Here is a 25,005-nt window from a genome sequence, read left to right on the forward strand (position 1 = left end):
CTCACTGTGGATCTTCACAAAGCAATCTGAATGCTGGTGTGAATACACTAATCGTTTTAGGTTACAAATTAGTCTATTAACATGCATAGGAACAAATATCCAACCAGGTTCACTGCTTTGGTTGCAAAGAAAAAACGTACAAATGTAAATTTACAAGCTTACAAATCTAAAACTTTGTCGTAAAGTACAGGTGACAGATTTGATATTCCACACAGTAGTTCTGCATTGTCTTCAGGGAAAAGATTCATTCTCACCGTTTGCTCACCACTACAAGTGACTGAGTTCTTAAGAGTTAGCCAACAAACATTTTCAGATTCTCAGAAATAAAATAATTGTGACAATCCTGAGTTCTATCCTCACCATATAAGAAATTCAGGCTTTACTCTCAACATTTATTAGAAAAAACAAAAATAACAATAGTATACAGTGTAGGAGGAAGTGTATTTTAGCACCTCACCTTTCCTATGGTGACCACTTCTTACTTCTGGAAAGTATTGAGTTAGTGTTCGGCGAGCCTGCATCTGGTCTCTCTTAAATATGCATCATATCAAAATGTGCTTATATCTATATTGTGAGCGACTGTTTCTGATTTTCAGAAACTGTGTACAAATGTTTGACTGAGATAATGATATAATTGGAGTACATTGATTTTATTTTATGATGAATTCAGAATGGTGACATAATTTACCTCATTAACGCTTTGCTGTGATGTTGGGAAGATTTAAAAGATGATCAGGGAGTATTTTTCTTAAAAAATGGGTGAAACTTGTTTGTATATTCTCAACAGTTACATGCTATGACAATCACTTTCTCTCAGATTTCTAATGATACAATTCAGCAACATATAATTTTGATCATCTGTCTTTTAATTGTATATTATATGTGATTATAACAAATTTTCATAAACGTGACTAAAGGGTAAGAGTCTTGAAGAGGAAGTTGAGTATCTTTGGTAATGACACTGAATGCACCTGTAACTGTACCTGTAATATATACATATATATATATATATATATATATATATATATATATATGTATAGACATTAAAGATGAGTCTGGCTTCTCTATTTGACTATCAATTTCTAACATTGTCATTTTCTTTACGCCTCTGAATAAGAAGTGAGTATGCGTCATTGACTGAGAGAGAGAGAGAGGGAGAGAGAGAGAGGGAGGGAGAGAGAGAGAGAGGGGGAGAGAAGGTGTTCTGTGATAGATAAAGCTCCCATACAGTCCTGTTAAATGCAGTAAACTTAAAAAAATACAACACTTCAGTCCCTTTATAAAGTTTATTGCAAGTTATAGGACAGTGTGTGGGAGTTTTCTCTTCTCTTGCCAATGGACATTTCCTCCTACTCATCTGTCTGCAGGAAACTGAAGGCGTGAACGAGCCTTTCACTCAAGTTTTGGGCTCTTGTGCTTGAAGATAAAATTAGGAGTGGGTAGAGGAAGTTACAAACAAACGGAAACATCTAACAAATATATTAACTCTGACTATAGCAGTGCAACATAACAATTGCATTCTGTTCACCGGCGCTCTTGGTGTGAGAAGAAAACAATTTTCAAAGATGACCACATGCACAGCACATCAACACGTCACCTGAAGTCCCCCTATTCAGCATTTATAAGCAGTACATAAAGAAAAACAATAAATGGTTTGGTTCTAAACACTTTTTTTTGCACGCATTTTCTGTGTTTGAAATAGAATTGAATGGATATGTGTTCCTCTTAATAACTGGTTCATTTAATTTGAACATATGGAGGAAGCTGCAAAGTCAAAGGGGGAAAAGGATGGGTGATAATTGTACGTTTCTGAAAGACAAGGAAGAGGTGTGTCGTTTTGATTCGCAGATATAGAAAAGAGGCAGTTCACAGATCATTGCAGCTCTAAGAAATCGCCAGCTTTTTTCAGACTAAGAAGTGAAAAATATTTTGAGCGTTTCCTTTGTGTGAAATGGCGTTGTACGATAGGGACCTGCATGATGCTTCATCCAGGAGTAAGTAGCTTTAAATTGTCTGATTAATTCACACTTTCTACACAAGTTCATTCTGTTACATCCAGAGACAGTGTCCAAGAAGTGAAATAAAAAAGTTCAACAGTTTCCTGTTTCAAAGAGCGTAACTTCAGGCCTGGCTGCCTAATAATAACGGTGACTTTGCATGCTTCTGTTTGATTTCTACACACAGCGCAAAAACATTGCAGACTTGTTGCTGTGATCTTTGGACTCCTGTGCATCCTGCAGGCTACTCTCAACATCTCCCTGCGTCTCGTTCTGTGTGAGAGATCTAAATTTTCTCTGTCACCTGCATTGAAATTGTGTTGAAAAGAGAGAGATCCAGAAACTTCAACTGACAACTATCACAATTTGAATAAGTACAATTACATGCACTGATGATCACTTGAGTACTTTCTTAATATATGTTGATCACTGGATTAATGGTGAAAAAGCAACACCCCTTGTGTAAATCCATGGTCAGAGAGTGTTAACAAGAAAGCAAATATTACAGTATATTCAGATCAAGCAAGAACAGGGTGGGGCTTTGAGTCCTGCTTCATAGTGTTTGCCTTTGAAATGAAATTAAATGCCTTTTACAGGTTTTGGCCAGTAAATGGGTTTGTAGTGTATTTGTAATCTATTTCTAACTATTTGCATTGACAAATAACAGATAAATTCGCTTATAGTATCTATATAATGGATTGAATCAGTTAGTTGTATAGAATTGAGTATGGGATCAATCAGTTTAAGGGAAAATGTGTTCTGAAAAGAAAAAATACTATAAAGGGCATCTTACCTTCATTACCACACCCAGTTCATGGGTTAGTTGCTGCTAGTTGTGCTGTGCACAAGAGAGTACCGAGACCCTCTTTCAGCAAAATAGAAAAACAGAATAAAAGCCTCCAGAAAGCATAAATGCGCCTGTGAATGTACAGATAACATGCAGCCTCCCTCTCACTACTGGACGCCGTGTTTCTTTTTTTCCATATAGCCTCACTTTGGTTTTTGATTATTTAAAGTGAGAAAATGTGGTATATTTTAATATAAAGGGGCCAATTCAACTTAACCCCAGACCAAAAATACACATATAGTGTATATAGGTTAGTGTCCAAGGGCGGAATTAACTGTTAATTAATTGTTAACCACAGTAACAACAGGGCGAATCTTTGTGCTCTCTTAGACAAAAATCTGACTGAAGACACAGATGAGTTGAGGAGGAAGCTGTCTACATTTGGTGAGTGAGGATGAAACAAGTGCACCTCTGTGACGAGAAACAAAGGTTTCTTTTGGTTAGGCTGTTTTGTTGTTTAGATGCGAATGCAATTTTTGTATCTTCAACAGATAATTACTCTCAACAAGGATGGGTGTATTTCAGCCACAGTTTCTATTTCGTGTCTGCTATTGACAAATCCTGGCAAGAGAGTCGAGAATACTGTGTGCAACGAGGTGCAGACCTGGTGATTATCAACAGCAGAGAAGAACAGGTATGTATGAGAGGGAAATCAGTCTGCGAGCGAAATGAGAGAAAATGTGCAAAATCAAATTAGAGCCAGAGTGGTTGAAATTAGTTTTATTTCGGGCTGTTTAACATCGTTTCTTTTTCTTACTGTAAACAAGGAATTTACAAGACAATTCAGACGGCAACTGTGGATCGGACTGACTGACAGAGAGATGGAGGGGACGTGGAAATGGGTGGATGGGACTTTCCTCAATACAAGGTACACACATTACTTTTTTGTTGCCGTAAATAATTGTTAATGTTGTAGTGGTATGGCTATATTACAGCAGTATTACCCAATAAAACTGCAATCTCCTATGTAATCCTCCTGCCAGTAGTGGCAGCACTACAGTTAGTGAGTGAGGGGGAAATCAACGGCCAAGACAGTGGCCATTGACTTTACACTGTGTTCAGAACAAAACTAGGCTCTGATGTTGTGGATTCACACTTATGTTACATACTCTGTCTTTATTAGCTGTAGAAATGCTAAGAGTGTCATTGTGGTGTATTTGGTATTTGGTGCAGCATTTGGCCTTTCTACTACTGCCTTGGGTCACTAGAGATGCAAAACTATTTTTGCAGTGCTGACACACTTATGTTAACTGAGGAGACTTTACTGTAGTTACAATCAGTGTATACATTTACTAATATTAAACAATAAGCGTATTCTTGGTTGTCTGGTTCCAGCTACTGGCACGCTGGGGAGCCCAACAGCCATCGAAGCAAAGATGAAGACTGCGGACAAATAAAGATGTATGAGGCGGAAAACAGCTGGAATGATGCACCATGTAATATTCTAAACTTCTGGATCTGTGAAAAGATAGTGGCTCTATAAATCAGCGTCCAAACTGTTTGCTGCTTTTTTTTCAAGCCACCATTTCAGCAAAAAAAAAAAAAAAAAGCCCTGAACTCAAGAGCTGGAAAAAACTTAACGATCAAATTCCACAATTCAATACAACATTATTTGCATTATTATTACATTTATATGTTATTATTATGACTTTATTTCGTTTTCCATCATGGAATAAGTAATTATACTTTTCATCTATTATTAGGATGGACGTAAAGGTTTCAGCAAATGTTGTTTATCCTGGTAATGTTGAAGTGTAATATTTCAAAATACTTCTTTTCTGTGAAGGGTGGAGATAAAGTGTGAGATGAACTGAGAAGTGGGTGTGAAGGTTTCCGGCTTTGGCAGATCAGTTGAGTTGACAAAAAAAGACGTAAAATAAAACCAGTGAAAAAAGAAAAGAGTAATAAAACCGTGTCTCTGTTGATCTGAACAAGAATAAGTTGCTATGGGTGTTGACTGCGCTGCACACAGTAACCAGCAGGGGGCGGTACACATCCATCTGGGGGCACTTCCGGAAACAAAGAGCCAGTCACCGTCCAATCAAACAAGACTTCAATTTTAAATGAGAGCAGATAGTTCCTTCTCCTGGTGACTGAAACCCACAACAACACCGAAACTGACCACTACAGCCCAGGCCACGGTCGGAGCTCCCGGTAATACGAGACTCTTCCGCAGCCAGTCAGAGGATTTTGAGCTCCAGCTGTTTGATGGGAACCCAGGAGGGAGAGAGAGGTAAGGACAGCCGGGACTGAGCGCTCCGGTCCGGAGGAAAGCTAATGACACGTAGCGCTAACCCACAGCTAACGTTAGCTGCCTGGTTCGTGTCGCTCTCCTGCTGTCACCCAGCCTGACACCAGCTGTACACACACACTCCTACTTTTTAGAGATGTGTTTTAACCAAAAGATTAAAGTTGAACGCTCTCTGATCAGTCAATGTGTCCGTTAGCGAGTGGACAGCATTAGCAACGTTAGCTAGCTACGTTAGAGTCACACGAACCGGTAAAGTTGTGGTAAAGCACGTTTGAGGTGACGTAAAGGTGGCAGGTAACTTTAGACCACAGTTTGCTTGGTGTTTTGGCATCCCAAATCCATGGCTACCGGGATTGTTTGATTTAAAAACTCACCAAACCGGTGGTATTTAGCGGTAGCTGGTGTAGTCCGTGGGTCCCCGCTCTCAGGCTTCAGTTTGCCGCGGACTGGAAGTCATGATTGAATCAACGGTGTCACCCCTAGAGGAGGTGCTGCACCTGGTCTGTGAAGACATAACAAGCGAGAGGCACCCAAATGAGCTCTCCTCATGCGTGGTGCACTGATGTCTCCTTTAATCCACATTGGATTTAGTTTCTGTTTTAACTCCTTCACTAACTTGTGAATTTCTATGTCAGGCATGAACAATACTTTTCCCTTTTCCCCCACAGATTGGGTAGATGTGGCAAATGATCTACTCACCAAGTGTCACATAAACCTGAGGCTGATGAGACTGGCAGACTGTGAGGCAAATGTTTTCATTGCTCTGTATGAGAACATCCTGGGGGAGAAAGTTCCAGGTAAGACTGATCGATTAACCAGCCGTGTTGACATTAGGAAGATCTGCGTCCCAATCAGTCAATCAACAGAAAAGCTATTTTGATGAGCGATCACTTGTTATTTTGGAAGCAAAAATGCCAAATATTCTCCAGTTCCAGCTTCGCACTTGTCACGATTTGCTGTTTTTCTTTGACTTGTGTGACAATAAAATCTTAAGATTTGGACAAAACAAGCAGTTTCGTCAAATTCAGTGTCTTTTTTTTCAGCACGTGTCTTTTGAAGACCAAGCAGTTAATTCATTCATGTATCAAATAATCAGCAAAGTAATTGATGATTAAAATAACCAGTATTTAAAGCCCTAACACATTCATTTAGATCCTAATCACAAGGCTAAAAACACTGAAGGATAACAAGCTGTGAGGTTTTAGTTCAGAGCATGACTCTCCAGAGTGTGCTTAGCATGTCAGGAATGCTTCCTAAGACCATCAAACATGCCACCACGAGACTGTGAATGTCGTCGAGCTCTTTCCTGCATTGTTAAGTACAGGAAAGAGCTAATGTGAGGGTTAAAATATTCCAGGAAGTGCGTGCGTGCATGTTTTTGTAAGTTTGGTGTTATTGTTGTTTGCATTTCACGGATTCTGTCGTCTCGTCCATGCTTTTGGTTGTTCACGTTTATATGCGTGTGTTTAGATTACATTGCAGCACCATGCAGCCAAGAGGATGACGTCCATAACGTTCAGTCTGTGATTGATTCACTGTCCCTGGATTACCTTCAGATCAGCCTCTCGCACATTACAGGTATAATAATAATAATAAACACTTTCACTCTTAACAACACCACTGTGTGTTGCTAGAAAGTTTCAGCACCAGGTCACTTTTTATGGGCTGCAAGATCTAATTTCTTGACAGAATATGCAGAAATACAGTACAATATAATCCCCACTTTTTATTAAGCAGTAAAACTGATGATTACTGAGTAATGAATGCTGAGGTTGGCTGTGTGTTTGCAGGAGAAAATGTGGTCAGAGGGGACGACGAGTCTATCAAGAACCTCCTGGAAATCTTCGATGGCCTCCTGGAATATCTCAAGGAGGAGATAAGTGAGGAGTCACAGAATGATGGTAGGCAGATTAACTTGTCACTTTTCCTTCATCAATTTGATGGATAATATCCATTTTCATTTATGAAGATATGGATCTGAACTGATCCTTCACATACAAAATAGCTGGATTTCATGTCACAAATTTCTACTTATTAACTAATTTTTAATCACATGTTTTAAGGATTCCTAATGTATCAGAAGTTTCCAAAATAATTTTCAGGAAGATTTCTGTGTAAGGAACTCTCTAGTGCCATGCTAATGTTAGTTGAAAAATAATAACGCCAATGACAACAGTTGTTTATTTTACATAAACCGCTACAGTGAATACTTATCCGACTACAACTGGTATCAAATTTCAATGATGTAAACATATTCAAACTTAACCATTAATAGAAAGTTCTCATCATTAAATGGCTTTGCAGTGCAGTAGTCAGATGGTCATTTTCATTGCAGCCACTAGCACCCAGCGTTTGATAGAAACTGCTGCTTGTCTGCTTAGGTGAGATTGCCCATCTGTCTTAAAGCATGAACTGGACACAATGTGTCCTAAACCCAGTTTAAGACCAGCTGGTGCAGGACTTTATAGAGAACAGTTAGCCCTCTTTATTTGTCAGAACTGAGAGTGCCTTTGTGTGAGAGGGCCGTCCCACAGACCACAGCCAAACAGCAATTAGTAGTAAATGACCGTGTCTGCACTTACAAATGATGTGAGCGTCTAGAAGGCCTAATCAAACGTCCTGGATGTGCAATACTGAAATTGGTATTGAGTACAATAGAAGCTAACAGCCCTCTGACTGTGATGTGAATGAGGAATGTTTGAGTCCTTTTGGGCTGAAATGTTTATTTATCAGAGCTGTGGTGGCATTGGTACAGTGTGTTGTGTATCTCTAGTGACAGGTTGTGCCTCTGCTTTACTTTCAGTACTTAGTTTAGTTGTTAGTTGTTGTATTTGTCTCAGTTAACTTTAGTTCTAAAAAATTGTTGTCAGTTGTTTGTTAGACTTTTCTTGTGGCTGTGAGTCAGTCTTGCAGGTTTGGTCAACACATTTCCACAGCAGTCTATTATCAACATGTTGTCAGTTTGTTGAATTAAAGGTCATATGTCTTTGTTCCTCTTCCACGGAGGTCATCACATGTTGCAATCACAAGTATTGCTTTCTCTTTGTCCTTAGTTCTGTTTTTTTTTTTTTTTCACACTGTCTTTTGTTCTTTTTTTCAGAGGACCTGAATTCCAGTCTTAATGAGGATGTGAATGGTGAAACCAAGGAGCCAGCAAGTTGCAATGCCTCAGAGCACAAGGACACCAAACTGGAGGGAGCAGCTTTGTCTTCCAGTGGAGAGTAAGAGCTTCTCCTAGACCTCATTTGGTCATGGGTGATAGATAGATAGATGTGACAGAAGGACTCTATAGTACATACAGACACACCACAGTTACTTACCCAGTGCTCTTTTACTGAGAAAAGCTAATGCATGGTAGAATAAATATAAACCAAAACACTGGCAATGCTCTGTTTTTTGTCCCACATGACTCTGACCATGTCATTTAGCTTCAGTGTAGATCCGGGCTGTACATCCTGTTGACACAGCAGCCAGCTAGGCAGAGCAGTAATTATTATGAGGTTAGTAGGGGTTAGGAGGAACCTGCCAAACATGTGCACTCAAACAGCGACGTCCCTGCTGCACAATGTGGTTACCAGTTACATTTTTAAATTATATTTGTTTGGATGCAGGCTCTGGCAGTGCTTTTGTATTCATTCAAACTCTTAGAAGGGAATTTCAAGACTTTCTGTCAAGAGTTTTTGGAGGCACTTACAGGTATTTAAATATGTAGATAACTTTTGTGATGTGGTGCTACTGTAAGTAACAGAAGGAGCACTGGTGAAGCCTGTGTCTGATTGGTGCTATACAGCTGTCCAATGATCAGCGAGCCCTTTCTCCTTCTGGGAGGTTTTTCAGTAGAATGTTATGTTTATGTACAAGACCGTATGATGGCCTTTAACGGCAACACTGCCCGAATCTTAGCCGAAGCTTAAATCTTGAAAACTCACAAAATTTGAACATGCAAGACTAATGAGGGTGCTATGTTCTCATTGATTGTATTTTATTTTTTTTTAAAGCACGCCAGTTCAACTGTTTGAATAGATGGTGGTTTGATAAACTCAGGGCAAAGGCAGCAGTTTAATATATTGCACTTTTGGTTTATATTATTATGTCTTATCGTTCAGGTCCACTCTCCATTCCAGTAAACATTCCCTCCAGTCGTGGAACGCTGAGGAGATCGGATCAGCTAGTGAGCTCATTGGGCTGGGAGTCTCTGCACGCACATTCACAGCCAAACAAGAAGGTAAGACACGCGAACGCAGCCCAATGGCGCTGTGTGTTCGGGGGAAACTGCCTTGTTGTCTTAATGCATACAGTACCAGAGGTTTTGTTGCCAATTTCACATTATGATGTTACAGGACTTCATGTTCCCTCAGTTCAAGACTTCTCCAATTCTAGCTTTTTTGTTTGAAATTATTTTAAGCATTTGAGAGGACATAAGTTGTTTAATGCACTGATTAATGTTGTCACAGTGTAAAGTAGTTATCTAACCTGTCATGTGCCTTTGCTGCAATCCACAAAGATATTCTGACTCAATTTAGCTTCGGCAATCAGTGTTTGGCAAACACGGCATAACCTTGCCTATATGAGCAAAAAGAATTACAGTAGTGTCTGTTCTAGACATCATGTTGCCTTTAGGTATCACTGATTAATTATTATTATTATTATTAAATTGTTAAAGTTTTTAACTTGTAAACTTTTAACTGTAATAACTATTTCAATAAATCTCATGATTAATCTCCCAAGGACTGGCTGTCCCTCCCCAAACCTCAGACACTGTGGCTACCTCTGCTCCTCTGGACGCTCCACTGACCGAACCGCTGCACTCAGCCATCGCTCTGCAGCCACCCAACCAGAGCGACACCCCACACAGACCCGACACAGACCCACACTCACCCAGCCAACCACCCACAGCTGCTGGCCTCAGCCAAGGGCACGCAGGGGAAGAAGCTGCTCCTGTTACTACAAAGGTAACTCTGGATTACAGCATGGATGAGGTTCAGTTGCCTTACCGTCAATGTTCCTGTTTTTTGCATATAGATTGATAGAATTTTGGAACAAACAGCAAAGTTTGCATGTTTTATGGGCAGTGAGATATATTACCATAGAGCCAAGACTGTCTGTCTTTCACTCAAGCTTACACCTTCTCCTTTTTATTGTTTTATGTGCCTAAACTAAACCCTGATCTAAACCAATGGTGTAGACAGTTTAGCATAAATGTGTTGATATTAGAAAGGTGTTAATAGGTTGGTCAACTTGATATTAGTTGACATACAGCACACTAAACCACAAATACTCAACTGAACAATTGTTGTTTTATCGAACAGTTTCATGCTTAAATGTCATTTTCATCAGAATGAGGTGATATTTCTGTCCTGTCACTTAGGAGAGACCACCTTAAGTGACTCACTGAGCTGAAGTTTACCTTGCAAACTTACTTTCTCAGCTCTCAACAACAATAACTGCCTGTTGCCTGACAGTAGTGACTATGGAAGATAACCCCTGTCTTGCTTAGATGCTAAAAGTAGGTATAGCCACGCAGAATCTGGTTTGTAAGTATTCAGTCTCGACCAAGTTCTAGTTTTTAACAGTTCACTGATCATGAAAAGCCTTTTGGTAGAAACAAAGAAATGTCTGTAACCAAGGGAAAACAATACTTAATTCAAGACAATATGTTGTAATTTAAAACGTGTTCCTCTTTTTATTTACATTTATTGTGTGTTAAGCCAAAGAAAATTTGTAACATCTGAGTAAAGCGGTACTTTTCTAACCCAGACTTACACGTATTTATCACAAAGGAAGTTACTGAAACAGTGAAGTGCTGTCTGACACCTTAGTGCTTTTCCTCAATAGCATGTCTTACACACACACGGCTTAACCTGTGGCCCTGCCTCTGTAACAACAGAATACACAACAACAGCCAGCAAGCTCAAACCTACAGAAGATGTTTGTTTGTTTGGAGTAACTGGGTTCATTACCGGTGCCGATATGCTCTAAAAGTCTGTCTGGCCTCCGGCCTACAACTTCTGTCATGAATGATTTTAGAAAATTGTCTTTTATGAGCTGCAGATTAATAAACTTTGTCACTCCGTGTTAATGGCCTCTGCTCAGCTTCAGTTATTTTTCACTGCTCTCTCCCCGCCCCCCCCCCTCACTTTTTCTCCATCCTCCTCACGCAGATCTCTACATCAGTAGCTGAGACAGTTGTTACCAATGGACTACAGTCTCCTGGTGAGTAAAACAAATACACCTTCATTCTCATTCAGAACAAATTGTCAAGTGGTTTAGCTGCTTGCTCTTGATGGAACTGATAGTTGTGACTTGGTGTTGGAGTTGACAGTGAGCCTCCAGGGCAGCTAGCACTGTTATGCCTATGCTAACAAGTGAAGTGGGTGTTATGAAGTGTAACTTGATGTCACGTTTTGCTTAATTCCAGCTGTGAGTGAGAAGTCTTTGCGCAGCCAGCAAAGAGCCAGGATTGAAGTGGAGGGGGAGACGCTAGAGGTAAGACAGCAACAAGCCTTCACTTGTACCAGTTTTACAGCAATCTCTAACCCATGGAGACACGTTTGCATAGTGTTATGTCCAGACTCCCTTGTAAAGAACCCAACTGAAAGGTTGGACCTGGGTGTGTTATGCTGGTTGCTCTTTAAAGATGATAAGCTGATGATAAAACAAGATGATAACCTGATAAATCCAGTGACACAACATTTAGTGGTTAACTCCAATCTGATGGAATTTCTGTAGAAAAGTCAACAAAAATACATCCAGCCAGCAGTGCACATTAGACTTTCTAAAGTGACTCATTTCACAGATTTTCTATGCACAAATCATGATTTTCGTGTAAAATGAAATGTGAAAATCGTCTGTTATCGTCTGTTTTCCAAGCATGTCCTGTGCCATGTTACACTACTCACAAAAAGTTAGGGATATTCGATTTCAGGTGAAATTTATGGAAAATGGTCTCATGATGTCAGAATGTGAACAGCATGATGAGGAGGACTGTTTAAATACCAATTCTAACTGAAGCAGGAAATGTATTGGTCGATTCATGGATCAAACCTGTTGTGAATTTTGCTGTTAAGCTTCTTGTTACAGAACAGCAACTTGTGCAAAAAGTACTGAAACACTGAACAGTTGGACATGTGCATTCAAAAGTTTAGAGAAGGTCACATTAAGTTCACCTGGAAAGGTTAGAATTCAATTTAGGTTCATCCTGAAATTTCACCCGAAAGCTGAATATCCCTAACTTTTTGTGAGTAGTGTATGTATCCATGTTCTTAATGGGGAGTGGATTCATTTTGATACACAAAAGCCAAACATTTCTGTTGCTTTCCCTCTTTTCTGTTTTTGATTTTCTATTTTGTGTTTCCTTACGTCAACCAAATTAACTTGATTCTCTTTCTGTACTATCTCAGCCAACTAACGGTGGTCCCAGGAGGGTTTTATTCCGCACCCAGCCAGATGTGCTCTTCCTAACCCTGCAGGAGGAGATGGCAGCCACAACCCCTTCTCCGCCAGACACTGAGGAGGACGAGGACGAGGATGAAGAGGATCTGAATTATACACAGAAACAACCAGACAGAAGGAAAGGTCACAGAGATGGGACAGACCTCAGGTGAGAGAGGTGCAGGTCCAGAGAAGAGTAAGAAGATATACACTACTCACAAAAAGTTAGGGATATTCGACTTTCAGGTGAAATATATGGAAAATGTAAAAAGTGAATGCTACAGTGATATTATATCATGAAAGTAGGGCATTTAAGTAGAAGCATGCAATGGTAATTTTATTCATCTTAAACAATTTATTGAAAGAAAATCTAACAACAGTGGTGGGTATACCACAACAAAAAATTTTCAGTGTCTCAATAAGTTGGGATGTGGCCAAAGGACGTCCACTCCTCTCCTTTCTGTGACCCTTCCAGTCTCTGTATCACTGTTACAACCTCCTGATGACACTCTGTGACCCTCTAAGCTCAGTGAACACTTCCATCTGAGGACTTCCTGTTTGAAGCCTCCAGTGTTGAGGTGCTGCTGATCAACTGTTAGGTGTCGTCTTGGTCTCATGATGTCAGAATGTGAACAGCATGATGAGGAGGACTGTTTAAATACCAATTCTAACTGAAGCAGGAAATGTATTGGTCGATTCATGGATCAAACCTGTTGTGAATTTTGCTGTTAAGCTTCTCGTTAGAGAACAGCAACTTGTGCAGAAAGTACTGAAACACTGAACAGTTGGACATGTGCATTCAAAAGTTTAGAGAAGGTCACATTAAGTTCACCTGGAAAGGTTAGAATTCATTTTAGGTTCATCCTGAAATTTCACCTGAAAGCCGAATATCCCTAACTTTTTGTGAGTAGTGTATGTGCTCATAAAAATATCTCATGCAAGGACGGTGTAGTAATGGTTCTTTTTCTGACTGTCTAACTATCTCTGCTGTATCGGGTTCATATCCGCTTACCTACAGGCTGGAGAAGGAAGATTTTGAGGAGCCTCTGTCGTATCGCAGACAGAGGAACAAACAAGCTGAAGAGGAGCTGCATCACTTATCTGAGAATCTCTCCCATCGACTTGAGGAACTCGACCAGGTGTGTGTGTGTATTTTGTATAGTGTCCCAGCATATTGTCATGGACGTTTTGTATCCAAGCAAAAGTGATGATGACCCTTTCTGCACTTGTTGGTCGGCACGAGTTAGAGTATGTTTAGCTGCTACTTTTTTTCTAAATACAAGTCCATGTAGTTAAGGATTGATGCTCTGTGTACTTAACACATTTTTGTTTATTACACAGCTTTGTTGAATACTCTATTCTGATTGGTCAATTATTGCATTGTACAGTCTACAGATTTCTGTATAACAGACTGTTGCTATGGATGCAATTATGATAGCAGAAGTAATAACGTCAATTTTAGATTTAAGTCACATTAAAAAACATTATCCCTCACACGTTTCCTTTTTATACTTGCAACAATTTGTAATGTATATTTGCCTGTAGATGCTTCAACGAGTTCTGGGTGAAAGTGAGGGGTCCAGTGACGTCAGAGAAGAGGATAAGCAGTCGCACCACAGTGACAGCATCATGGAGTGTCGCAGGAGTCCCAATCAGCACACAGGTACACACACACACATTATGGCTAAGACACAGTAAACATGTTTATTATCTTAAAGGAGGAGATCGAACTGCAGCCTTACAGAATCAAAGTGTTTGTTTTAGCTCATTAATTACAGTACAATCCTGACATTACTTTCAACAAAGAAACACCATAAGTTCTAATTATAACTTTTAACCTGTCAGGTTGATTTGATTTAGTCAAATCAAGTCTATCCTTCACTTAGGAACTGAGAACCACATCACTTGAGGATTATTGTCAACACGCCAGGATTGACTTAATAAGTGTGTTGCATTGAAAATAAACTGACTGAATTGTAACTTATCAGTTTCAGGAACGCCTCATGCTGAATCCATCCATCAGACACACTCCTCGACCCCATCCCCTCCACGGGCCCGTCGCTCTCTGCAGGGACAGTTAGGAGACCCCATGGCAGAGGCCTTGAGTCTGGATGATGGCAGACAAACCAACCTCACAGCCTCTGGCCATCGAATGCGTAAAGAGCTACACCACAGAGCGTCTCACAGAAAACATGGCAAGGTAATACCACATTCATTGTGTCTCTTTTTTTTAAACATTCTTTATATAATATCAAATACGTCCTTTTTTATAAATTAGTTTTTAGTGTTTATTTTAAATGAATCAGAGCAGATTATTTGAATAGAACCCAAGAATAGGTTTCACTACGTCGACCGTGTCAGAACTGGGTGTTACTTTGCAGACTTTAAGTTTAAATGCTACACTGAAGCCTGATGGGGAGGATTTTAGCAGTACTTTAGGGACAACCCAGGCAAAATTCAGTGGTTATGTTTCCGCCTAAAACTGCATGTAAATGTAGTTTTAAAATGTCCTAGTTTAAAAAAATATATATATATATGTCACTGTCTAAACCATCTAGATGTAAAGCTGAAGTAATAATTAATTCCTGACCGATGCAGTAGCCTGAAAATTATCTTAAGATTTGAGTTTTAGTTTAATGGCTGAATTGCTTGTTTCTAAGGACTGACCAAAGGCTGCAAATTATAGAGAAAGAAAGGAGTACATCAAGACATTGTGTATTTGCTTGATTGTTTTTCAGTATTTTTCTGTTCTGTCAAATCAATAAAATCTCTAAAAGATTTTAAAAAATGTTATTATTATTATTATCAATTAATTTGCTTCTGCTCTTGGTTCTATTCATCATGTCATGTCCTGTAAAGATCTCTCTGGCTCTCTCCCTCTCAGTATTTGGAGAATAAGGCCTATGAGGAGGAGTTGAAAAGATATGAAGACAAAGAACGGGCAGATCTGGACCTAGCACGCCTCAAAGCTCAGGAAGCAGTAAGTCTTTAGCATGACGTTGTGACGCCTCTCCCACTGTGTGGGAGGCTGTCCTGGCAGCCTCAGCAGGAAAAGTGGCTGATGTGGGAGGGTCGTCAGCTGATTCAGCTTTCCAGCTATAAAAGCTGGTCTGTGTGATCACTTGCTCTCCCCCTTCCAACACCTGGCATCCACCCTGCATCAGTCTTTTGGTTTTGTTTGACTTGTCTAATGTAGAATGGACTTCCTACTTGTCACATCCCCTGAGCCAGGTTGTGACAATATGTAAGAATACGACCAAGACCCCTCTCCCAGCCCTTCCCCTCATTTCTCTACATCACACCCTGTTTAGGACATTCAAGCAGAGCTTTGTATGTTTCTCACTGATTTAAACCTCATCACAAATATGAGTTTGTCTCCTCAATAATGGACAATATATTAATCAGTACATCCATTTAATTTCTATATGACTATTGACAGATTCAGTATTTGCTGTCTACTGGCTCTGTACTTGTCCATGATTGCTTGGTTCTTTACTTCTTGATTTGAACACTTAAGGAGAGAGATCATATTGACCAATAAATCGTCATATTTTACTGCAACCCAAGTATTATACAGGCAGAAATTACAACAGGGACCTGATTATTTTACAGTTTACATCACAAGGAGATCAGTAATTCTGAACATTAGACAACAAATTGATCAACCTTGAGATAATAGATGTGAAAAAGAAATTGTAATCTCATCCATCTGTGCACTTGAACAGTATGCTACACTGACAGAATCAATCTGTGAGAGCGCACTGCTTCACATTGTTTTATGTATTTACAGACAACCGTAGTCAGTCATAACTCTATAAAGACTTTAAGACACTTTCATAAAAATCCATTCAAACATATAATTTCCCCATTATTCGACTTTCATTATAAAAATATAAACTGCATTTATATAAACCTAATTTAGTTGGTTCTACTGGAAAACAGAAACTTTTCTCTAATCTGTAAACACAAATGTAACCCCAAAAGTTGGCATAAACTTGGTATAATAACTATTAAACATTGAAGATATAAGGATATTAACAATAAAGGGGGGGGGTGGAAAATATTTATGCGAATTACTAAGTGCTTGTGACTGTTGGGTAATTTAGCCCAGTTTACTAACCGTTAAGTGTCTGTGTGTGTGTATAGGAGCAACAGTACAGAGAAGCCATACTAAAGGATGTTTCTCAGGCCCCCAGACCGTCCCCAGCTAGGACGAAGACTCAGCATAGGTCACAACGTAACACCCAAACCACACCAGGACGGAGATGGCAGGAGGCCCCCAGGAAAGCTCCATCAAGTAGGTTGAGACTTTCAGTCCAGGCCCATTCTCCTACACACTAAACATGTCTTGCTTTAATTCCACACTGACATATAGGCCTTATGTACAGTAGAGCTGCAGTATTGTGGCTAAAGGATAAGAGTTCTATTATTTTTCTAAACCTTATCATCAGTATTCAAAATGCATGTTTCCATAGCACAGTGGTAAATTACCATATTGTCAGTGCAATATTTCTCACTACTACCAAGCAAAGCTGTGCTCATCTCCTCCTTTACTGCTTTGCTCTAAGTGTGTTGCTTATTAGCTAACAAATGTGATTACAACTCTATCATTTTTCAGAAGTGTGTGTTGTCATCAGGCATTTCCAACTGCATAACAATGACCCACCTTAAGGCACATCTGACACTTCATATCTGAGACAGATCAGGGGTCTAATGGTTCGGGGATACAGAGGATTCAGAAATACTCTTCTTGTTAAACTGTGACGACTGAGCCTTAGCATTCGCAGACACCTTGTCCTTTAGCTGCAGTTTTCTCTTGGGTGCTGCGTGTGCCTTGTAAGTGTTCATGTTTCTAGCTTCAGGCTGGCTGGCCCACTTGCGTTGATAATGGCAGAAGTAACAGCTCTGGTAGACTATGAAGTAAGGACCGAGAATGCGTTTGCTACAGCGGCACTTTCTGTCGCACATTGGGCAGTTCTTCATCAGCTGCAGGATGGCCTCCTCATCAACAATGTGCTGCAGAGTTGGTCTGTTATGGGCCAGAAAAGATAGTTGTGAGACGATGGCGACACACATGGCTTGTAAAGAGCACGGCTAGACGCAGCAACACACACAAACTGTTATTATGGAGACATTATTGCAGATGTAATGATCATTGTAATCGAATGGGGTGTAACAAAAGCTCTGAATTAATATACTGTATGACAGAACTGTATGCCATTTGTTCCAAGTTTACTTTGCGGACATGTCAAAGTTATTGACTGACTTACTTCTCCGCGGTTGCAGTGCGTGTCTCTGGTACATCTACTTGAATGCCTGTTAATTAATATTGGTGAAGTCAGTGAAAAGGATCTTTAAGTTGAAAGATGGAATAATTCAAGAGCAATTCCAAGTAATTCAAGAGTCATTTTCAAGCAAAGTTAAACCCAAAAACATAATTTATAGGAGAGTGGACTGTGTTGGACAACTTTTACTACATCAGAAAATACATGTTGCGTATATCAACATGTTACGCTCAATACTTATTTATTGCTGTGACCTGATCTGCTGTGTGACATGAAGTGTGCTGATGATAGACGAAACACTAAGAGCACATTAAATAGTATTTTCTGTGCTGTGTACAGACTCTCAGAGTTTTCCATAAACAGATTAAGACGGTCCTTTCATTAAGTGTTAGTATTCACTCTCAGCTGCCAGTTTATTAGGTGTAACTAGCTAAACTAATGCAGTGTATTACAACGATCATACAATAAATCCTCCCTTCATGAAGGTTATAATGTTGTGTGGACACTGTTTTAGAGAGGTGTTTATTTAGCCTTCCCTCACTGATATAAATGGGGTGGACAAAATAACAGAAACACCTGCCAGTATAACCGTTAAGTTCAACAGCACCACAAACTACATCCCCCGAAATGACCACACAGCGGCTCAAAAACAAAAACTGAACATTACAACCTTCAAGGTAGGATTTATTGCGGGGCTGATGCATTGGACTGCATTAGTTTAGCCAATTGTGCCTCATAATAAACTGGCAGTTGTTAAGACCTGTTAACAAAATGTTTTTTGAAAACCACAGCAGCCACCTTTACACGTGTCCATAATGCACACCTGTGGTTACTTAAAGCACCTGTAGTGTCATTAATCAATCACACATGCACCTGTAAACCACCATCGATAGTGACTCACCTGGACGTCTGATCTGCTCTGGTGGTCTGTCCATTACTGCCCAGGTGTCCTGCAGCTGTGAAATAGCACACACACACACTCCAGATAAAGATATGAAGTACTGTATGTCACTACTACATGCACAAAACTAGTTCCTCTGGGAAACCATTTTACCTCTAACCATGCTGTCTACTGCATACCTACGTTTATCTTAAAAAGGGAAATTCCGCCATGTTTATTGTGGATATCCAATTAGTGTTGATGGTTAATGTGCTCAGTTGAAGCAATAAATACCTCAGCGTGTGCTATATTGACAGAGAAAGTTTTAGCACATCGGATTTGAAGTCGGAGCTCAATCAAGATAAAGTAAAACACACTGTGACAATTGGAGGCCGAGCCAGTTCTACTGTGTCTATGTCTTTATTGATTTTTCATTGTACAAACATCAGTTATTATGCAATATTACACTGCAAGTACTTAAACACCCCCCACACGCACACACCCTGTTACTCTCTCTCTTATCTCCCTTGCATTTAGAGCCAAAATCAATATAAATCATGTGACCATATACAAAAGTACCTCTAAAAAAGTAAAGATGCACATATACAAATGTTGCACTATTGCAACAAAGTTACAAAACATGTCTCCATCCCCTTCTGAGGTGTCCACCACTACTTTCATTCTTTAAGTATCCTGTCCTGAGTTTCCTCCAGTAGAAGAGATTTACTCCAGCAGAGCCTCTTCTTCTGCAGGTCTGATATTTTATTTAGCACTTTCGTTACCAATATTTGGAATACAGCATCGAGCGTGCATGATATAAATAATGCATGCCATCAAAGTGGACTAATTTGTGAAAAGGAGTTAGACGATATCATATACCATATTTAGCACCACAGGGAGGGCTGTATGTGCTCTTGCATACTGAAAACAGATACAAGTGTAATGGTATCTGAATGGAGCGTGGCTCTACATCCATCCATAGCGGGGCAGAAAAATAGCACATTTGGACTCTTGACAGGTGAACTCTTGGACACATACTTCATATAAAGTTTGTAATGACTGATGTACAAACATTCGTTCAGGTGTAGCCAATGGAATGTTTTTTTAAATAAATGTACTAACTTGGATAGTATCACCTTTGATATGTTTAGTCTCCCTATCAGAAGGAATGGGCATACGTATGGATCTTTTTATAGATATAAGTCCATAAGTGCAGCTACTGCTGCTTGTAGGTATGTATGCATTCAACTGCGTCTTAGTGCCATTTGAATAATGACGATGACTAATAAATGTTTTGTTTCTTGCAAGGAGCTTCCTACCTCTTTTATACAGAGTTATTGCGTTGAAATTCTCATCATGCTGGTGGCCGAACCCAAAACCACATCTAATTCTAATCAGGGCTCAAAGCAAAGTTTCAATTAGTGTTCATTTGTGTCATTTTAGCCAAGTCTCACCTCTGAGAAAAGCCCACAGTGACTGTGGGCTGGAGCAGCAACAGGTTGTGTTTCAGTCCCCCACACAGTGTTACAGGCGGTTTGTTCCTCAGTCTGCGATGGCAGAGTTAAAAACATCTCTGTACTAAACCGAGCAGAACAATATGCCATACATTCATTGTAATGTTGGCTGAAAACAGCTCACCTCTGTCCGGCCTCGCCTCTCCCCGGGCTCTCCCTCGCCGTGGCCGGTGTCTCCTCCAAACAGGGAGGGCACAGCTGAGGTCTTCAGCAGTTTCTTGATGGTGCCTCCCATCATCTCTGACAGCATGTCCCTGATGTAGTCATCTGCTGCGAAATGCAAAGAGCACACCCGCAGATTTCCCAGCACTGCCGTCGGTGTGTCCTCGTCATATTTGGGGTTTTGTATCGCTCGCAGCCAGTCTCTGCACCGCTCTACATCTGTAGGTAAGCGGTGGTAGCTCACCCTCACTCCCTCCTCTGTCTTCTTTCTGTTGTTGTCGCATCTGGGCACCATGCAACGATTTGGCATGTTTGTTGTCCATAAAACTACTCCAGTTAAATCTGTAGGTTTATCGAAGTATTAGAGACTCCCTGCTAACTTTTAGTGCACAGATCCGCGTTTGAAACGTCAACCTCCACGAGCTGAGAGGGTTTTGAAAAGGATTTTTGGGATTGAGCGTCATAAACTCGCGCGCAATGCATCCTGGTCTATGTAGGCACGACCGGCATAGCTCAGGGGGACCACGCTTTATTGGTCAAAATAGCATACGCGGAGGCATTTATGGCCTCAATTGACAACTTTTACCATCAACACTGATTGGACATCCACATAAAATGAGGGGACATTTACTGTTACGGAAATTGCGCCACTGTAGCACAGCAGACTTCAGCTAATCTGGCAGCTGACATTAGCCAGCCAGCACTTCTGTAGTACAGTCCTCTGTCACCACCTGCGCCACCAGGTTTTAACAGCAGGAACCACACACTTTCGTCTTTACACCGTGTTACTGCATGCAGAGAACACCCAGCAATGTCTTTACCGCCATCGTCTGAATATCAGAGTTGTCATCATTACCCCCTGCTAGCTTCCAGGTGAGCTAACAGTTGCTGCATGATGCTGCAGCTACTAGCGGTCTCTGACGGGCTTACCTCCGCTCCCACATCAGGTTTCAGGACTCTGGGCACAGCCGTAGGTTTCAGGTGGTAGTGTTTGGGCGTTTTTGATCCGACCTGGTGAAAGTAATCGCTCCTGTCGAAATGTTCGCTGCACACACGAAAGTCTGCCGCACGTAGTTCCTTGATACTGGTGTTGGGGTCTATTTGGAGAGCAGCTATCCACAGCTTGAGCCTCTTTGTGTCGCAGAAAGGCAGCCGGTGAAAACTGCACGGCGTGTAGCTTGTCATTTTATTAGTGCAATTCGGAAACTTGCAGACACGAACCATCTTCTCGAGGACGCACACGAGCCAAGTCCAAAGTGAGCCACATCACCACTAACTAACCAGCGTGCGCGCGCATGGATACGGTAGGGGCTGTCAAACAGGTCAGGGTGACACCATGGGGTCTGAGGAAGGAAGGGGCTGTCAGGCTGCGGTCACTTCAAGCCTAAACCTAGCAGCTCCAAATGTGCATACATAGAAAGGTGTCATAGGCTTTTTGACGTTATTTCAGCATAGATGGTGTGATTTTTTTTTTTTTTTTTTTTAAACATAAATATGAAGCTGTAAAAGGCACAGTGTAGTTCTAATTTCAAATGTAATGTTAAAAACCAATAAAATCTACATTTATAAAAAAAAAAAAAAAAAAACATGGCAGTGCAGTGAACGTCCTTGACTGTGCATCATCACGTATCCACCAAAGTACTGCATTGGCTGTATGAAGCTACTCCTGAAACCAAAATGTCTTTGGATAATATGGAGAAGGCACATTTGCAGGATCACATGACACTACAAATATTCTTACAGGAATTGCTATTAAAGAAATTCCTGTTCTTGTCACACACTATTAAGTTTATAAAGACACAATGTGATGCTCATGTTGTCTGATTATACCGGTAATGTTCTGGTTTGTGTCCCCTCTGTCTCTCTCCAGTGACGGTGAAGGAGAATGAGCTCCTCCCTGTCCTCCTGGAGGAGTTGCCCCACCTTCACATTTCCCCCCACGCCCTCGGGCGGATGTGGGAGCAGCAGATGCAGCAGGTGGACAGACTCCACACCCTGTCATCCTCTCATAGCCACCGTCGCAGCAGACTCCACAGCCAGGTAGGACTGTGACCATTACAAGTCAGGAACGAATGGACTTACCAAGTGCAGTGAAATGTACCGGGCGCTGGACTTTGATGCCTGTGACCCCCTTTTTTTTTTAATATATTTCTGGAACATATGATGATGTGAATGGATGAATATGTTAACGTCTGCTTGTCTGCCAGGTGGAAGAAGCCCAGAGGAAACATGACATGCTGGTGGAAATCATCAACAAAGAACAGGAACACAGCAAGCGCCTGGTGAGCATCAACACAAAGATCTTTTAGCTTTAACATCAACAGCTACTATGGATATTTAGTGTGTGGTCACATTAGGAAGCTGGCCAGTCACGAGCTAAAATATTCGTCTTCCAGAGGGACTTCAAAGAGCGCATCCAGCAGCAGAAGTTGACCCAGAACAGACTGAGGGAACAGAGGCAGCAGATTGCACGCGCCAAGAAATACCACAGCGACTACCATGTCCAGCACCGTGCCCGCCTGATGAGGGCACGCACCAAGGAGGAGAGGGTGAGCAGTGACGCTCATTCATTACTTTGTGTAGTAATGTCCAGTTCAAGGACTAAGGATTAGATTACACTGAAGTGTGGCTGTGTATCTACAGATGTTTCGGCAGCTGTTTGAGGAGGGTTTGGAGCTACAGAAGGTCCGGCTGAGAGAGCAGAGAGCCTACGCCAAGGACCAGCGGCTTGAACATCAGAGACGCCACCAGGACCAGATCAAGTCCATGGAGAACTACTACAAAGATCAGGTAGGTCTCTCTCACACACACACACACACACACACTCACACTGTTTTGTATTGTTTTAAAACTGACTTTACAGTCTACTCATTAAGTCCAAGTGAGCTATAAAGTGCTTTCTCTCTTTCAGTTTGCACTACTAGCTGAAAAACTTGCACAAGAGCGTCAGGAGATCCAGATTCGGAAAAAAGCTCAAGAAAAGGTAAAACCTTTAATTATTACTGCTGTGAAGTAATAACTAATTTTAATCGTCTTCTCAGAGGTCTCTGGGCCAGACTTTAAAGACATTTCAAACAATGAACTCACACACAACACAGGCAAACAAAGTGATTTAGTCAGAAGTAGACTAGCAACTCCGGTCATGTACAACCCCACTTCAGACAGTCCACAGTATCCTTTTAAACTGCTTATTGATTTTCACATCACTTTTTACCACTTTTTGTGGACTTGTACATGTTCAGACACAGGTCCAGCTGCTGTTGGGTCTCTTCAAGTTTTTGTTATTTTAAATGGAGCGATCCATCTTTGGTTCAGGAAACACAATCATGGAGCTTTTTGGGCCAGATGCAATTTTTCAAACCACAGGACAGACACCATTCACACAGCAGTCTATAGTTTCCAGAACTTTGAAGCACTTGTCCAGATTCACTTTTTAAAACCATTTAAACAGTTTTGGTGAAACCTTTCCCATTGTTTGCAGGCTCTGCTGAAGATGAAGCGAGAGCTGCGTTCCAGGATGGAGCGTGAGATCGGTGAACTGCAGGAAATCATCATCCAAAACGATGAGGATGATCATTTCCAGGATCTGGAGGTCCAGAGGCTGCGCAACCGCGTCCAGGTGGCTTCTTTCCAGTACAACACGAGCTATCTGCACTGACCAGGGAAGTGAGACACAGGGCTGTTTAAAGCTCCACTAAATCAAGGCTGGATTTACACCAGAGGAACGCGCTGCAGTAGACTTTGTTTCTGCCAGTTACGGCCAAGGGTACGACATTGTGACGGCTGAACAGAACTGTCTCCTCAGCATCTTTCTTCATTTGCACAGGAAGAGGAAATTCACATTACAAGAACTTACGTAAGTCCTGATTATTGATCATTAATGGACTGAACGCACTCCGACAAAATGTAGCTATTAGCTTATTTAGCTAACTCTTCCTCTCACCTCAGCTGCTATACCTGAACTTAACGACACCTTGGACCAAGTCCCTTCCTCCATGGGTTTTACTACTTGATACCTAAGAATGTTTTAAAGTGGCTCCCTCATTGTGCAGTCTTAGTGTGCTGATACTGTAGCAAACAACTAGTAAAAATGTTCTTCCTCTTGCCAAATGGGTACCACAGATGCAAATTTAATACGTATGAATGTCTGACAGATTTTTAACTTCCTTTTTCCCCTCATATGTGCGATGTCTTCCTTTAATGTTTTAACCATGCTAGAGGATTATTTATTTTTTTTTTAATTTTAATGTTCAATTTTTAATTAACCTGGTGTTCTGCTGTCTAATCAGCAAGGGCGATGATAATCAGTCTTTCATGACTTCTCCTTTGTGATTGTTTTTAACTCTCAGACGTATTTTAAAACCAATCCACACAAAAGGGTTGCAATGTTAAAACACTGTCTACTGATATTGTCCATTGTGTCTAATGAGCACACGAATGCCCTGTCACCATCTATTAAATGTGTGGCCTCACTCATCTCTGGCTGGAATGGATCAGTTACAAGTTGTGCTGGACGCTGCTTTAGTATTTTACTGGGGTTTAAGGCTGATCCTGACAGACTTGAGCAAAGTGTGAACAACGCAGAATTACTGATCAATCCTGTGAAGAGGAAGATCTGCCTGCAGCATGACAAAATGA

The 25,005-nt window shown here is 40.8% G+C and overlaps 2 protein-coding genes across 4 annotated transcripts; both read left to right on the forward strand.

The window, feature by feature from the left end:
- The first annotated feature begins 1,911 nt into the window (after positions 1 to 1,911).
- On the forward strand, positions 1,912 to 4,327 carry LOC139199286 (C-type lectin domain family 4 member M-like). The gene is made up of 6 exons (XM_070828333.1): positions 1,912 to 1,994; positions 2,185 to 2,274; positions 3,175 to 3,228; positions 3,336 to 3,478; positions 3,612 to 3,712; positions 4,180 to 4,327. The coding sequence occupies exons 1-6, from the start codon at positions 1,952 to 1,954 to the stop codon at positions 4,325 to 4,327; spliced, it is 579 nt and encodes a 192-aa protein (XP_070684434.1). The 5' UTR covers positions 1,912 to 1,951.
- Positions 4,328 to 4,914: 587 nt separating this feature from the next.
- Positions 4,915 to 24,843, forward strand: LOC139198785 (centrosomal protein of 95 kDa-like). 3 transcript variants are annotated; one of them, XM_070827728.1, is made up of 21 exons: positions 4,915 to 5,077; positions 5,764 to 5,892; positions 6,566 to 6,673; positions 6,886 to 6,996; positions 8,196 to 8,316; positions 9,202 to 9,320; positions 9,824 to 10,047; positions 11,257 to 11,308; positions 11,514 to 11,581; positions 12,496 to 12,695; positions 13,545 to 13,665; positions 14,072 to 14,189; positions 14,515 to 14,726; positions 15,411 to 15,506; positions 16,673 to 16,823; positions 22,238 to 22,407; positions 22,575 to 22,649; positions 22,764 to 22,916; positions 23,011 to 23,157; positions 23,279 to 23,350; positions 23,849 to 24,843. In XM_070827728.1, exons 1-21 carry the CDS (start codon positions 5,053 to 5,055, stop codon positions 24,023 to 24,025), a joined length of 2,649 nt encoding a protein of 882 aa, XP_070683829.1. In that variant the 5' UTR covers positions 4,915 to 5,052; the 3' UTR covers positions 24,026 to 24,843. The 3 variants fall into 3 exon arrangements, with proteins under 3 accessions (XP_070683829.1, XP_070683830.1, XP_070683831.1); XM_070827729.1 differs by having other exon boundaries at positions 14,521 to 14,726; XM_070827730.1 differs by lacking the exon at positions 5,764 to 5,892.
- The last annotated feature ends 162 nt before the right edge of the window (positions 24,844 to 25,005 follow it).

This window comes from Pempheris klunzingeri, chromosome 3 (assembly GCF_042242105.1).
Source record: "Pempheris klunzingeri isolate RE-2024b chromosome 3, fPemKlu1.hap1, whole genome shotgun sequence".
Classification (NCBI taxonomy): Eukaryota; Metazoa; Chordata; class Actinopteri; order Acropomatiformes; family Pempheridae; genus Pempheris; species Pempheris klunzingeri.

Coding starts and splice junctions, on each gene's coding strand:
- LOC139199286 (XM_070828333.1), top strand. CDS start 1,952: ATGGCGTTGTACGATAGGGACCTGCATGATGCTTCATCCAGGA. Junction 3,479..3,611: donor TCAACAGCAGAGAAGAACAG/GTATGTATGAGA, acceptor ACTGTAAACAAG/GAATTTACAAGACAATTCAG. Junction 3,713..4,179: donor GGGACTTTCCTCAATACAAG/GTACACACATTA, acceptor GTCTGGTTCCAG/CTACTGGCACGCTGGGGAGC.
- LOC139198785 (XM_070827728.1), top strand. CDS start 5,053: ATGGGAACCCAGGAGGGAGAGAGAG. Junction 16,824..22,237: donor CCCCAGGAAAGCTCCATCAA/GTAGGTTGAGAC, acceptor GTCTCTCTCCAG/TGACGGTGAAGGAGAATGAG. Junction 23,158..23,278: donor AGAACTACTACAAAGATCAG/GTAGGTCTCTCT, acceptor TCTCTCTTTCAG/TTTGCACTACTAGCTGAAAA.